Raw genomic sequence first — 14,492 nt, 5'->3', positions numbered from 1 at the left:
AGCAAAGTTTGTGTACATAATATTTTTTAATAATTGGTGCCTTAGCCAAAGTTTGTGTACATTGAACCATCAAAAAATCAAAGGTTTCATTATCTCGGTCATGCCAAAATTATTCCGTATTTCGGAATATTCCGTATTTCGGAATATTTGGATATGGGAGACTCAACCTGTATTAAATTATAAATAAAAACAAGCCGCCAAAACAAGTGTTTAGGATTGCCAAAGAAACAGATTGTACCCCGTGCGCTCCAAACGTGGGGTGCAGCTAGATTAATATGTGGTGATCACCCACCACCCAAAAGAACACAAAATCAGCCCTCCCCGTTTAAGGGTATGACATATAAAAGGGACAAATAACACCAACAACCTTCCTGCACGGACTATGCGCAGGAACTTTCCAAGGTGGAATCCAAGATGAGCACTTTTTCGGATTACAATTCACCTCCAAAAGATAGAAGTACTCCCATGTAAATAATCGTACATGGCGCATGATGTGTAAATAATTCACATCAGCTTGTCCACACCTCAATTTAACGTGTAGATTTTGTATATGGAACACCAATACCTTTAAATGGGAATTGGTATGAAATACCGCCGGCAGCGGAAGCCCGACAGCGCTGGAAATCCGGATCGTGGATAGGTGAGTATCTACCAACCTAACCTCCCTAACCCTCCTTAGGGGTGCCTAACCCTAACCTCCCCCCAAGTGCCTAACCCTAATCCCCCATCTGTGCCTAACCCTAACCACCCCCTTCCCCGCTGCCTAAACCTAAGTCCCCCCCGGGGGTACCTAACCCTAACCCTTCCTCCCCCTAGCCTAACCCTAACCCTCCCAGGGGGGAGGTGCCTAATCCTAAGTCCCCCCCGGGAGCCCTAAACCTAACCCTGCCCCCCCCCGTGGCTGTCCGCTCGCGGCACCCAGCATCACTACGATCGGGATGCCGGGCGCCGGTCTCCCGTGTTGGGGAAATGCCGGGCGTCTACATCTAGACGCCCGGCATTTCACCCTTGCCGAGATATGACAGTCGGGAAGCCGGCTGCCTGTCACGGCCAGGGTATTTCAGCATGGCGCTAGGCGAGTGTTACCTGTGAGGTCATTGTGGCGCGGGCTGGTGTCTGGCGGGGGGCTTTGGCTGCGCGCGTTGTTGTGCGGGCCTGTTGTCACTCTGCGCTGGTAAGGCCTGGCGGCGTCTCCGTTCCATTTGGCATGGGCGCCGCCATCTTGCCTTCTGGCCATGTGATGCGGCTGGCCAATCCTGGTGAGTCACATGTTCCCTCCGGCCAGTAACAGCACAGCATGGGGTATTTAGGAAGGGTCAGTGCCTTCCTTCTTTGCCAGTGCAACGTGTATCTCAGCCTAGCTGAGAGGGAGTTCTCTGTGCTTTCCTGTTCCTGTGAATTCGCTGTCTGCCAGTCTGCCTGTCAGCTCCTAGCTCCCACTGGACTACCCCGCTTCCTCCATCACCCTTGCCCATACCTGAGTGCCTGAGCCTGCTGACATCCTGCGCTTCAGTTCACTACCTGCAAACCTGGCTTGTTTCTTTTCAGTTCACTATCTGCAAACCTGGCTTGATTATTTTCAGTTTCACTACCTGCACACCTGGACAGCTCTAATTGTTTCTACTTGGACATTAACCCTTTTGCTCCCACCACAGAACTCTTGTGCACATTTATATATTCCTGGACTTTTATTTACTGCCACATTATATGTCTACTCAAGCACTTATTAAAGATCCTAGTTTTCTTTTCAAATCTGCTTCTGTGATCGCTCCTGCTACCACCCCGGGTCCACAAACAATCCAGATCATAACAGTTTGCACTGGCCCCATGGAGCCGGCCACGGATCAGGAGTCAGGAGTGGATTTGTTCATGTGCATTTCTGGTCGTTTAGAAAATCTGGAAAACATGCAGCATCAGATGGCTAAATTTCTGCAAGAGATGTCCAAGCGACAGGATAGTTTGCAAACTTCCTTTTCTACCCCTGAAGTACCAGCATCTACATCCGCATCAGCGTCTGGGAATACAGGAGGCAGATCATCTCCCCGCTTACATCTTCCTTTACCAAGTAAATTTGACGGCAATCCTAAACTCTGCCGAGGATTCCTAAATCAGTGTGACATACATTTTACCCTGCAGCCTGACAACTTTCTAACTGCAAGAACTAAAGTCTCTCTGTTATCCGGCCAGGCCTTGGAATGGGCTTCCCCACTCTGGGAGCGCTCAGATTCGCTGCTGGATAATTACGCAGGCTTTGTGTCATCCTTCAGGAGGATTTTCGATGAACCTGGGCGTACTGTATCAGCATCATCAAACATCATGACACTGAGACAAGGGGTCCGTCCTGTCAGTCAATATGCCGTGCAATTTCAAATTTTAGCATCAGAGCTCAAATGGAATGAGGAAGCCCTCACCTCGGCCTTCTGGCATGGGTTGTCAGACTGACTAAAGGATGATCTAGTCACTCGAGAGCTTCCTACTAATCTGAACGACATGATTTCGTTGTGTATCAAAGTTGACCTACGCTTCAGGGAACGTCAGGCTGAAAAAAACAGAACTGACCGGCAAAGGTCATTTACCCCCTCCATTTCTACCCGACCCATTCCTTCTCCTACTGAAGAGGAGCCTATGCAGGTGAATCATACACACCTCTCCAAAGAAGGACGTCAGAGAAGAATGCAAAAGAACCTCTGTCTGTACAGCGGAGAGTCCGGTCACTTGCTGATCTCCTGCCCCCGTAAACCGGGAAATGCCAAATCCTAACTGACCCTGGAGACCTCAAGTTAGGAGTTATGAACCAGTCTCCAAAAATGTAAGATTTCACGATTACCCTAGCCTTTGATCTTAAACCCAAACCTGTCTTTGCTACTGCTCTACTTGACTCGGGAGCAGCCGGAAATTTCATAATGTCTAGTTTCATAGATAAATTTCAGATTCCTTGTTTGTCTCTCAACCATGCCATCTCTCTGACTTCTATAGACGGACGTCCTCTAACTAACGGGATAGTCACCAAAGAGACTCAACCAGTATTGGTCCGAATTGGAGAACTTCATTCTGTCCTTAAAATTCCTGGTGATATCAGAGGCCTCTCAAGAAGTGGTTCTTGGTCTACCCTGGTTACGTCAACATAATCCCAGGATTGATTGGAGTTCTATGCAGATTCTGTCATGGGGTATGGACGGTCTGAAATCCTGTCTTCCAAAAATTCAACCTGTGAGAAAGACAGTTCCATTAGTTTCTTCTGCCATTCCCAAGGAATATCAGATGTTCGCCGATGTGTTCTCTGAGCAACAAGCAAATATCTTACCCCCTCATAGGGAATGGGACTGTCCAATTGAATTAATACCTGATAAGATACCACCTCGTGGTCGTACCTATCCGCTGTCCTTGCCTGAGACTCAAGCCATGACCGAGTACATCCGGGACAACCTGGCAAAGGGGTTCATTCGCCCCTCTACTTCACCTGCCGGAGCTGGGTTTTTCTTCGTTGGCAAGAAGGACGGTGGTCTAAGACCATGTATCGATTATCGAGGCCTTAATGACATTACTGTAAAGAATCGATACCCTCTTCCCCTGATTACTCAGTTGTTTGATAGGGTCAAGGGCTCTGTCATTTTTTCTAAATTAGATCGGAGAGGGGCTTACAACCTCATTCATATCCGAGCTGGCGATGAATGGAAGACCGCTTTTAATACCAGATGGACATTTTGAGTATTTAGTAATGCCTTTTGGATTGTGTAACGCCCCTGCTGTCTTTCAAAGTTTCGTTAATGAGATTTTCCGGGATCTGTTATATGTTTCGGTTGTTGTCTATCTGGATGACATATTGATTTTTTCACCCTCTGTGGCTAAACATCAAGAACATGTTAAAGAAGTTCTGACCCGTTTGAGAGAAAACCACCTTTACTGCAAACTGGAGAAGTGCGTCTTTGGAGTGCCCAGTGTACCTTTTCTCGGCTATGTAATATCTGGCTCCAGTTTAGAAATGGACCCCAAGAAGGTACAAGCAATTCTGGATTGGACCCGACCTCAGACACTGAAGGCCATCCAGAGATTGTTGGGCTTCGCCAATTATTATAGACGCTTCATTAAGGGATTTTCTACACTGCTGGCTCCCATTACAGCCTTGACCCGCAAAGGTGCTAATCCTGCCCAATGGTCACCTGAGGCAGAGTCTGCCTTTCATCTTCTAAAACAGGCCTTTATCTCAGCACCAGTTCTTCGACAACCAGATCTGGACAGGCCTTTTTTGTTGGAAGTGGACGCATCATCTGAAGCTGTGGGAGCAGTCTTGTCTCAACGTTATGAGGACAACCGAGTCCATCTGTGTGGGTTATTTTCTAAAAAATTCTCACCTGCCGAAAGGAACTACGCCATAGGTGAGCAAGAACTACTAGCTGTAAAGTTGGCATTGAAGGAATGGAGATATTTGCTAGAAGGTGCCAAGTTTCCATTTACTGTATTTACGGACCATAGAAATCTCCTATTTCTCAAAAACCTCCAATGTGTGAGTCCTCGTTTGGCCCGCTGGGCAATATTCTTTGCCAGATTTCAGTTCACCCCGACCTTCCGGTCTGGAGCACTTAATCAGAAGGCTGATGCCCTATCGAGATCTCTCCTCTGTGATGATCAATCTGAAAATCAAAGCAATACCCCTGTCTTGGAATCAAGAGTTTTTGCCTCATTACAAGTTCAGCCTCCTACGGGAAAATCATTTGTGGCCCCGGAATTAAGGAAGCAGCTTCTCACTTGGACACATTCCTCTCACTTCGCAGGGCACTCAGGCACTCGGAAGACCTTGGAGTTCCTGAAAAGACACTATTGGTGGCCTTCTATGAAGGCAGATACAATGGAGTTCATCTCTTCCTGCTCCTCCTGTGCCCAGCATAAATCATCACGACAAGCTCCAGCTGGGGAATTGCTTCCATTACCTACTCCATCACGTCCATGGACGCATCTCTCCATGGATTTCGTCACAGACCTGCCAGTCTCTCAAGGTTTCAACACTATCTGGGTTGTAATAGACCGATTTTCTAAGATGGTCCACTATATACCGTTGAAGAAGTTACCTTCTGCCCCTGACCTGGCACAGTTGTTTGTCCAACACATATTTCGTCTACATGGCCTTCCTGCTGAAATTGTCTCTGACCGTGGTGTGCAGTTTACTGCAAAATTCTGGAGGGCTTTGTGTTCTGTTCTTCAAGTGAAGTTAAACTTTTCCACGGCCTACCATCCGCAAAGCAACGGCTCCACCGAGAGAGTTAATCAAGATCTAGAGACTTTCTTAAGAATTTTTATGTCATCTTCCCAGGACAATTGGGCTGCCTTGCTGCCGTGGGCTGAGTTTGCACATAATGCTTCCTACCACTCGTCAACTAACCAAACGCCATTTCAGGTTGTATATGGCCTTCATCCTCGTGTTCCCGAATTTCGAAGCCTGCCTGTTTTCGATGTTCCGGCCGTGGAGGACACGGTGCGGAATTTTGCTGCCATCTGGACTCAAGTACGGTCTGATTTGTTGAAGGCATCCTCTCGCTATAAGACCCAGGCCGATAAGAAGCGTAGAATAGTTCCACGCATGCAAGATGGAAGCCAGGTCTGGTTATCCACCCGGAATCTTCGTCTGAGGGTTCCTTCTATGAAATTTGCACCACGCTTCATCGGTCCCTTCTCCATAACAGAAGTCATTAATCCAGTGGCCTATCGTCTACAGTTACCCCCATACCTAAAAATCCCTAATTCCTTCCATATTTCCTTATTGAAGCCCCTGGTCCTGAATAAATTCCGTAGTGCTCTACCTGCTTCTCCTCGAGTCCAGACGGAGAGAGGAGTTGAGTTTGAGGTCGCCCAGATCTTGGACTCTCGTCTACGCAGAGGTCATCTACAGTATTTGCTGGACTGGAAAGGTTACGGTCCAGAGGAACGTTGCTGGACCTATGCTCGTGATGTCCACGCTCCCACGCTCATCAGGAGATTCCATTCTGCCCATCCGGAGAAGCCTGGTGAGTGTCCTGTGGCTACCCCAAAAGGGGGGGTACTGTCACGGCCAGGGTATTTCAGCATGGCGCTAGGCGAGTGTTACCTGTGAGGTCATTGTGGCGCGGGCTGTCTGGTGGCGGAGCTGGTGTCTGGCGGGGGGCTTTGGCTGCGCGCGTTGTTGTGCGGGCCTGTTGTCACTCTGCGCTGGTAAGGCCTGGCGGCGTCTCCATTCCATTTGGCATGGGCGCCGCCATCTTGCCTTCTGGCCATGTGATGCGGCTGGCCAATCCTGGTGAGTCACATGTTCCCTCCGGCCAGTAACAGCACGGCATGGGGTAATTAGGAAGGGTCAGTGCCTTCCTTCTTTGCCAGTGCAACGTGTATCTCAGCCTAGCTGAGAGGGAGTTCTCTGTGCTTTCCTGTTCCTGTGAATTCGCTGTCTGCCAGTCTGCCTGTCAGCTCCTAGCTCCCACTGGACTACCCCGCTTCCTCCATCACCCTTGCCCATACCTGAGTGCCTGAGCCTGCTGACATCCTGCGCTTCAGTTCACTACCTGCAAACCTGGCTTGTTTCTTTTCAGTTCACTATCTGCAAACCTGGCTTGATTATTTTCAGTTTCACTACCTGCACACCTGGACAGCTCTAATTGTTTCTACTTGGACATTAACCCTTTTGCTCCCACCACAGAACTCTTGTGCACATTTATATATTCCTGGACTTTTATTTACTGCCACATTATATGTCTACTCAAGCACTTATTAAAGATCCTAGTTTTCTTTTCAAATCTGCTTCTGTGATCGCTCCTGCTACCACCCCGGGTCCACAAACAACCCAGAACATAACACTGCCGGTATTTAGGCAGTCGGCTTCCCGATTGCATACCCTTTAAATGAAATCATAACAGATAGCTTCGCATAGTGCAGAATAGTTATAACAATTTATTAAAATATAACTTACAAAAACCACAAGACAAGGTTATGCTGTACATAGAGCATAGAAGAAGATATTAGGTCCCAGCTAAATTCTCCAGGACCTGAATGCCCTTTACTGGACCTTATGAGGCAGCAGTATCCCCTCCTTACCACTGATGCGTTTCGACATAAGTCATTTTCAAGATGTATATAGCGTTCCCGCTAGGCGGTTTTAGCAACCTGCCAGGTGCCGTCCCCACCCGCTGGCCGCAGTGTCCCACGGGTAGGAAAAATAGCAGTGCAGCGATCACCACCGGTGAATAGATTCACAGAGACAGGAGAACTTGGAGGCAGCACGGCATGTACACAAGTGCTGGGCATGCCCCCAAGAGTAATGAAAAGGAGTGTGTCTTAAAGACACGCCCCCTTTCCTCATGGTCACACCCCCTTTCGGGCATGCACAGAAGTGCCCATTTGTAGGTCTGGTACCCTGCCCGGCGCTTGAAAAGCTAATAAACAATGAAAAGCTAATAAACAGCAAAAGTAACATGTCTAATAAAATGGGGAGCGTGCAGGAGGATCAGGTGTAGGGGCGGGGGGGAGGTAAGGGAGGGAGGACCATGAGCCTATGAAAATAGTCAAAGGTCAAGTAGTATGAAAATGGTGAGAAAAGATGAAAGCGGAGTAAGGTAGGAAAGAAGCTCTTTGCTGTCCAAGCGAGACCGCTATAGGTTAGAGCCCAAGGGTAGAGGGAGACGGGAAGCTGCGTTCAGCACGCAGCCAGGGGGCCCAGACTTAACCCCTGTCATCGAGGTAGTAAGTGATCTCCTCCATGATTGCCACATGCCAGATCAGATGCTTAAAAGTGCTGTAAGAGACAGAGGGGAGCTTTATTTCCAATTCAAGACTACCGGTATCAATGATTTTGCCGCTGCCAAAAATGTGCGCAGCTAGTTCCTGGAGAATTCATTGAGCTCTTGGGGGGGATAGCACAGTAAAAATATCCAGAGTTCCTTAGGGACTGGGGCATCAAATAGAGAGTTCAAAAGACCATGCACTAGGGGCCTGATTCAGACCCGGTCGCAAGCGCTGAGCGCTCGCAACCCGAGTCGATGGTGGGCCAGTGCGCATGCGGATCCGGGTCTCGTACCAAAGGGGGCGTGCTGTCGATGTTGAGTGACAGCACGCCCCCTTTGGTGGGCGGGCCGGGGGAGTGGTTGCCCAAATGGAGGCGTTCCCATGTGAACACCTCCGTTTGGGGCCAGCCCCACTGACATCACGAGTGATGTCAGTGGGAGAGATTTTGGCTCTGTTAGAGCCGAAATCTCTCTGGGGCTTGCGGCAACGAGACCCTACCACAAGGGTCTCGTCGCAAGCCCGATGGTCGCGATGGTCTTGACCATCGCAACCATCTTCCTGGCCGCTCGCTATGGCTGTGGGTGGTCACCCACAGCTATGCGAGCTGCCAGGAGGCCGTTCTAAAAAAAAAAATAGCCCGGCCCTGATTCAGAGCGAGCACTCTGTCAGAGCGTCCGGCTCTGAATCAGGGCCTAACTTCCGGAATGGTACGATAATTGGACAGGTCCATCATACATGGAGCACGGTGCCTCTGTGGCCACAGCCCAACACTCAGGGGAGGAGGAAGGAACTTTACGTCATATTTTAACAAATTGTTATAACCGTTCTGCACTATGAGAAGCTAGTTTTTCTGATTTAATTTGGAGGTATCGGTGTTCCATATACAGAATCTACACGTCAAATTGAGGTGTGGACAAGCTGATTTACCTTTGCTGATGTGTAAGTAAGAATTATTTACACATCATGCGCCATTTACAATTATTTATATGGGAGAATTTCTATCTTTTGGAGGTGAATGGTAATCCGAAAAATGGCTCCTCTTGGAATCCACCTCAAAACGTCCCTGCGCACATTCAGTGCAGGACAACTGTTGGTGTTTTTCGATCCTTTATATGTCATACCTTAAAACGGGGAGCGCTGATTTTTTGGTCTTTTAATAAAGTGTTTATGATTACCTACAACATACAAGTAATGGAGCGTACACACGGTCAGATTTGTCAGACTTGTCAGATTTGTCAGATGAACGACTGAACGATTTTTGACTGCATTAAAATGAATGGAATCGTCCAAGTCTGACTGCAAACCCATCAGATGTCAGATATCGTTATCTGACAAACGTGAACGCGCATCGTTGATCGTCCATCGTTCAGGCATGTCAGATATGAACGATTTTCCTTCAGATATGAACGACTGAACGATTTTTAAATCGTTATCGTTCATATCTGAAGGAAAAATCTGATCGTGTGTATGCACCATAACTCTGGAACAATAGAATAAATTAAATTAATCAGTAAAATTGCTAGAGAAATGTTTCATTGATATGTGAACATGATAACACACAACATATAGTTTGGAACTTATCATTACTTTCATTATGAATTTCTTTAGTACAAATCAGAAGTAAATATATTGAATTAATGACCCATATTTGACAACGAGAGCTATATTAAACAATAACCTTATCCATGGGAGAGTCCCCTTAGTGACCCATTACCCATAAGTCTTTCTGTCTCTTTAGTGGCCAAGTGGACACTAGAAATGGACGATGACTGACCCCAGTCAGAGGTCAAGGGGAAAGTTCAGCCCACTGTTTTGGGTCGAAAAGAGCTTTGGTACAAAATGACAGGAAGATGTGCCGCTGAGTGATGTCTCCAGCAAAATGCTCTGTTTTATTGTTCATAAGAGGCGCTTTCCACATACGCACTGAATGGGGCCTAATTACGACAAATAGTCCCCCGTAACCTCAAATGTGTGTATTGCTAAGAAGTTAAAAGATGAATGTTGTGTTGCAGAGAAATAGGGGAATCATTTTGGACTGGACGTGAAACGCGTGTTGGGAACGCGAGGCACATAGTGACATCAGACTTATTTATTTCTGCCTCAGCTGCGCAGTTGGTGACTATTATTATTGCTGTTTATAAAATGTATGTATTATAGATTATTGAACTAAACCATAATAATAATAATATTTATATAGCGCCATCATATTACACAGCCCTGTGCAGAGAATCATTTTATTATTCACTTGCATCAATCCCTGTGCCATCGGAGCTTACATTCTAAAATTCCTTACTCACGCCAACCGCCACATACACCACAATATTCATTTCATCAGAAACCAATTACCAGTATGATTTTGGAGGTTAGGAGGAAACCCACAAAAACATGGGAAGAACATACAAACTCCACACAGACTGGACACTGAATGGTAATCAAAGCCATGACCCCAGGCATCAATGCTAACCACTCTGTATGTGTGTACGTATATATATATATATATATATATATATATATATATATATATATATATATATATATATATAAAATGATAAAATGTAGAACAAATATGAGGCAATGGTGCTGTTCCCATTACTGCAGTGTAACAAGTTATATAACATGCGATATTTCTGTGTGTTGGCACGCACCACAGTAGAATACAACAATTTGAACTGATGAAAGCACAACGCCTGACAAATGAATAGAAACCTCACTAAAAATTATGATTAAAACGCAAATTAGGCATGCGCACGTTTTCTCCGAATATATGTGTGAACGAGCCCTCAAACAAGCCAAGTGTATAAGCCTTATACACTGGCTTGTATAAGGCTTATACAAGCGCAAACCTTATTTCATACTATTAAAAAATGGTGGTGTGTTATTTCTACGCTATTCAGAACTTTTACACATAGTTTGTTGTCATAAACTGTATACTGGCGGCAGGAAGACAACAGTTATATGACAAAACGTAGAGTGTACAGACATCCCATGGAACCATAGTGTAATATAGTACAGTTCCTGCAGCAAGGTTCTAACGTGTGGAAAATGGAGGTTCGACATATAAACTTAACGTAACAGAAAACACAGAGAGACGAGGGGTGAAGACGGGGTGGTGGAAGGACATAGAGGGTGCATTTTACAGAACAGAGAATTTATAGCCTTCAATAAGTGCCTCATACCTGAGGAAGACTAGAAACAGGTTATCTATGGGCGAGTAGTGGGTATTATTTTACTAGAATAGTTAATTCACCCATTATAATGAGGTTTTACCTCCACTTTTGTATAGAATACCCTTCTCAGAGGGGTAGTGCAGTCATTTTGCCAACCATTAGTGGATAACAGGCGGTGATAAATAGCCACATTTTACTTTGTCAGTAAAACAATATGGATCAGTACAGATATAACAGTGAAACGTATACTTGACACATTACCCACCAATGGTCTAATGGTGCATACACACTGGGCGATAAAGTGGACGACTGAACGATAACGATATCGTTATCGTTCAGTCGTCCACTTTATCGTCCATTTTTAACCCCAAAAAGATGAACGATAACGACGACGCACGTTCCCGCGGGTCGTTCGTCATTATCGTTCATCGGGCTGACATGCAGGCCAACCTGACGATCTCGTCAGGTTGCTGCATGTTGGGGAATGGGGGAGAGCGCCCAGCGCTGAACGATATAGTTAATGATATCGTTCAGCGGCTGTGCTCAATGTCATGAACGACATTGAGCACAGCCTGCCGGGGACAACACTACATGATATCGCTCAGGGAGCATATCGTTTAGTGTGTACCCACCTTAAGGCTGAGTATGGATGTGGATCCCACATAATTTCTGAAAAACCTAATTGTCATTTCCTTTGCTGTAATGGCTGATAAATTAAAATGTATTTTCAACGGCCTGCAACCCTGGCTTCAATAAGGTTGGTGCCTGACGTGTCAGTACGATGCCAGCACATGCCCGTGACTGGGAGCATTGCTGGAAGAACATGGACAAGCTGCACACATCCTATAACACAGACCATTACACTATAAAGAGAAATATGCAGTACAATACAGATGTGTCCCACTTCCCAGTGGTCCAAGTGTACACTAGCAAAACAGTCTTGTCGCTTCCAGACCGAGACCTGGTGCGCCAAGAGGGGCTATTTGCCACAAACTGAGCAACAGTGTATTAAGGACACATCTGTATGTGACATGGAGGTGATCAGATGAATCACACGTCGCAGCATCTCCCACTTACATGTACATGCTCCATATTGGACGTAACGGTTGTGTCGCTAGAGTTGACGTTCGTGATAATGTTACATTAGGCCAACGCTAAAATTAAATATCCACTTAACGCTGACAATTGTAATCCCCGGAATGAAACATCCATGGCCTTGATTGACATGTTGACTTTGCATACAAAGAGTTCCGCAAACAAAACACAGTGTACGTATTCTGGCTGCAGATGTCCTGTGAATCCTTAGTTCCAGGGATTGAGATTATTATTTTAGTCGTGTAATATTGTGCAACGACTTACCCCCATCGCCCTCCCACAGATGTGCAAACTCTACGCCCTTAGTAACAGTATTGCATCGGCCTCATTTCTTTACTGTTCCCTGATTCACGGGATATAAGTAAACTATACATGATCCTATATTCAGCATAATTTTACAAATGTCCATTTTCAGCTAATGATCCACGTTGTTATAGATTAGCGTTCTATGCCCCGTCACTCACACACTGTGGAAGCTGCCATTTTATTGGCTGGATCAAGAGTCATGAGAATGTAGCCATTATTGGCAAATACGGTAATTGGTAAATACGGCAGCATCGCATGCCTCATAGAAACCTATTGGGGAAGCAGTTACCAGCCGGAATGGAGGGATCACAGCAGGTATCGGAGACACATCTGGGGGAAACTTACTATTTGTGGGTAACCCCCTGGGTCCCTATGTCAGTAGCAGCTGGGACATAACACACATTGTGCTAAATGATTACAGACGTGTAAATATAATGTACAATGAGACAGGATGAGCTGCACACGTCCCCAAGTACAGACTATTTGCACTATAGAAAGAAATACTCAGCACAATAAGTGACGCTGAGGTTTCTCTCACATTTTCTAAACTCTCGCCCTATTACATTTGGCTCATAATGTTCATTCTAGCACCCTGCACCTGCCGCAACCCATGCAGTTCTTGTTTTCTGCCTGGGGTGTCACTCTCTGTTCTGGTGCTTCTAGCACACTCAGCTAATGCAACAAACTGCATACCTACAGACCAGAGTATGCTAGAAGCACCAGTGCAGAGAGTGACACCACAGGCAGGAAAGAGGAACTGCACAGGCTGTGACAGGTGCAGGGTGCTAGAATGAATACTACATATATAATCTCTATTCCTGAATGTGGAATATCTGAGCAATCAACGGACTATACTATTATTCAGGGCATTTTTGGAGAGATTTTGGTGCGTTACCTCACTCTGTTCTATGTCTCTGTACACTACTACAATATCATCTGCGCATCTGTGACTAAGATAGGAGCTGTGTCATCTCCATTGACGACGTGCAATTTAGGAAGCCTCTGTCACACATGTGATTCTAACAGTGTCCATGAATTACATGTAGTATTGATAGTTGTAGCATGTCAGCAGGTTACGTGTATGAACGCCGGGTGGGGCAACTTCTCAGTAATCTTATCATTTCCCTATGAAGAGTGAAGTCTGCTGCGAATGATAAGGGAGAATCATCTATGTCCTTCCAAGTGGCACAGCTCAATGTTTCGGTGTGTGATCTATTCAGCCCTGATCTCCATTTACAGGCCATCACCGCAGCCTTTCAGAGAACCTCCACCGTGTCCTTCTGAAGAATGGACTAACATGTGGCCCTGTAACACCCCCTGACACGCCTCTACCTTGGCAGACCCAGAATCACCCCTAGAACTGTTCTTTTATACAGTGATATGTAGGTAACGGTTTATGTGGCAGATATACAGTTTTACCCACTCAGCTTGGCACAGGCAGCTCCTGTGAGTGTTCCTATCCCTGTATCTGCAAGTCACAGAGAAATGGGTGCAATGTAACTCCCCATAGCACACTCCTACCTGGCCTAATCCTATTACTGTAGCTATACCTCACTTTTCAGAAAATACTTTCATTAAATGGAATTAATTGTAATAAAAACAGGGTTTTTTTTATGTTGTAGTGAAGTTTTATCTGTCATTACATGCTTTTAAGTAAAAAAAAAAAAAAAGTGTTCACAAAACAGATTTCATCAATCTAAATCGATTAACATTGATGTTGTTTTTTCAGGGGCTAAATCACACATTTATATCACTTAAAAGTCCATATAAAAAAAATCTTGTTAGTAAATGTGTGATTTAGCCCCTGAAACACTAAATCGATGTTGAGCGATTGTGACTTGATAAAAAAAAAAAAAAAATCGACCTTTAGTGAATCTACCCCTAAGTGTATAGATGCATTTTTTGATTTGCAAGCAAAAGCAGCGTTTTGTATTCAACTTTAAGTGAGATCCTAAATATCTCTCAAATACTATGAAAAAGTTCCATTTGCGCGTACCCAAAAAGGGGGCGTGGCCTTAAGACGCACCCCCTTTTCGTCACTGTAGGGGGCGTGCCCAACACCAAAGCTCTCCCCGCTGAGTGAAAAGATACCGTGAGCCGCAGTGTCTGTTTCAGCAGGCTGTCTCAGCGGGGCACTGCCATTAGGGCAAGGTGCATTTTACAGTTTTAAAAATCGGG

General features: G+C 45.7%; 1 protein-coding gene across 7 annotated transcripts in view; it reads right to left on the bottom strand.

Annotated features, from left to right (window-relative positions):
- The window catches only part of SLC6A9 (solute carrier family 6 member 9), a 164,810-nt gene that overhangs the window by 106,419 nt on the left and 43,899 nt on the right, over window positions 1-14,492 (bottom strand). The window contains exon 1 of one of the 7 annotated variants that reach the window (XM_088460675.1): window positions 1,478-1,542. The exons of the other annotated variants lie outside the window; for them this stretch is intronic. Coding sequence (XP_088316801.1) covers window positions 1,478-1,501 — 24 coding nt within the window. The 5' untranslated portion in view covers window positions 1,502-1,542. Of the gene's footprint in view, window positions 1-1,477; window positions 1,543-14,492 lie in introns of those variants that run through there. 7 annotated transcript variants of the gene reach the window in all.

Source organism: Taudactylus pleione, unplaced genomic scaffold, assembly GCF_031769625.1.
Source record: "Taudactylus pleione unplaced genomic scaffold, aTauple2 ptg000969l, whole genome shotgun sequence".
Lineage (NCBI taxonomy): Eukaryota > Metazoa > Chordata > Amphibia > Anura > Myobatrachidae > Taudactylus > Taudactylus pleione.
This window is presented reverse-complemented; position numbering and strand designations above follow the sequence as displayed.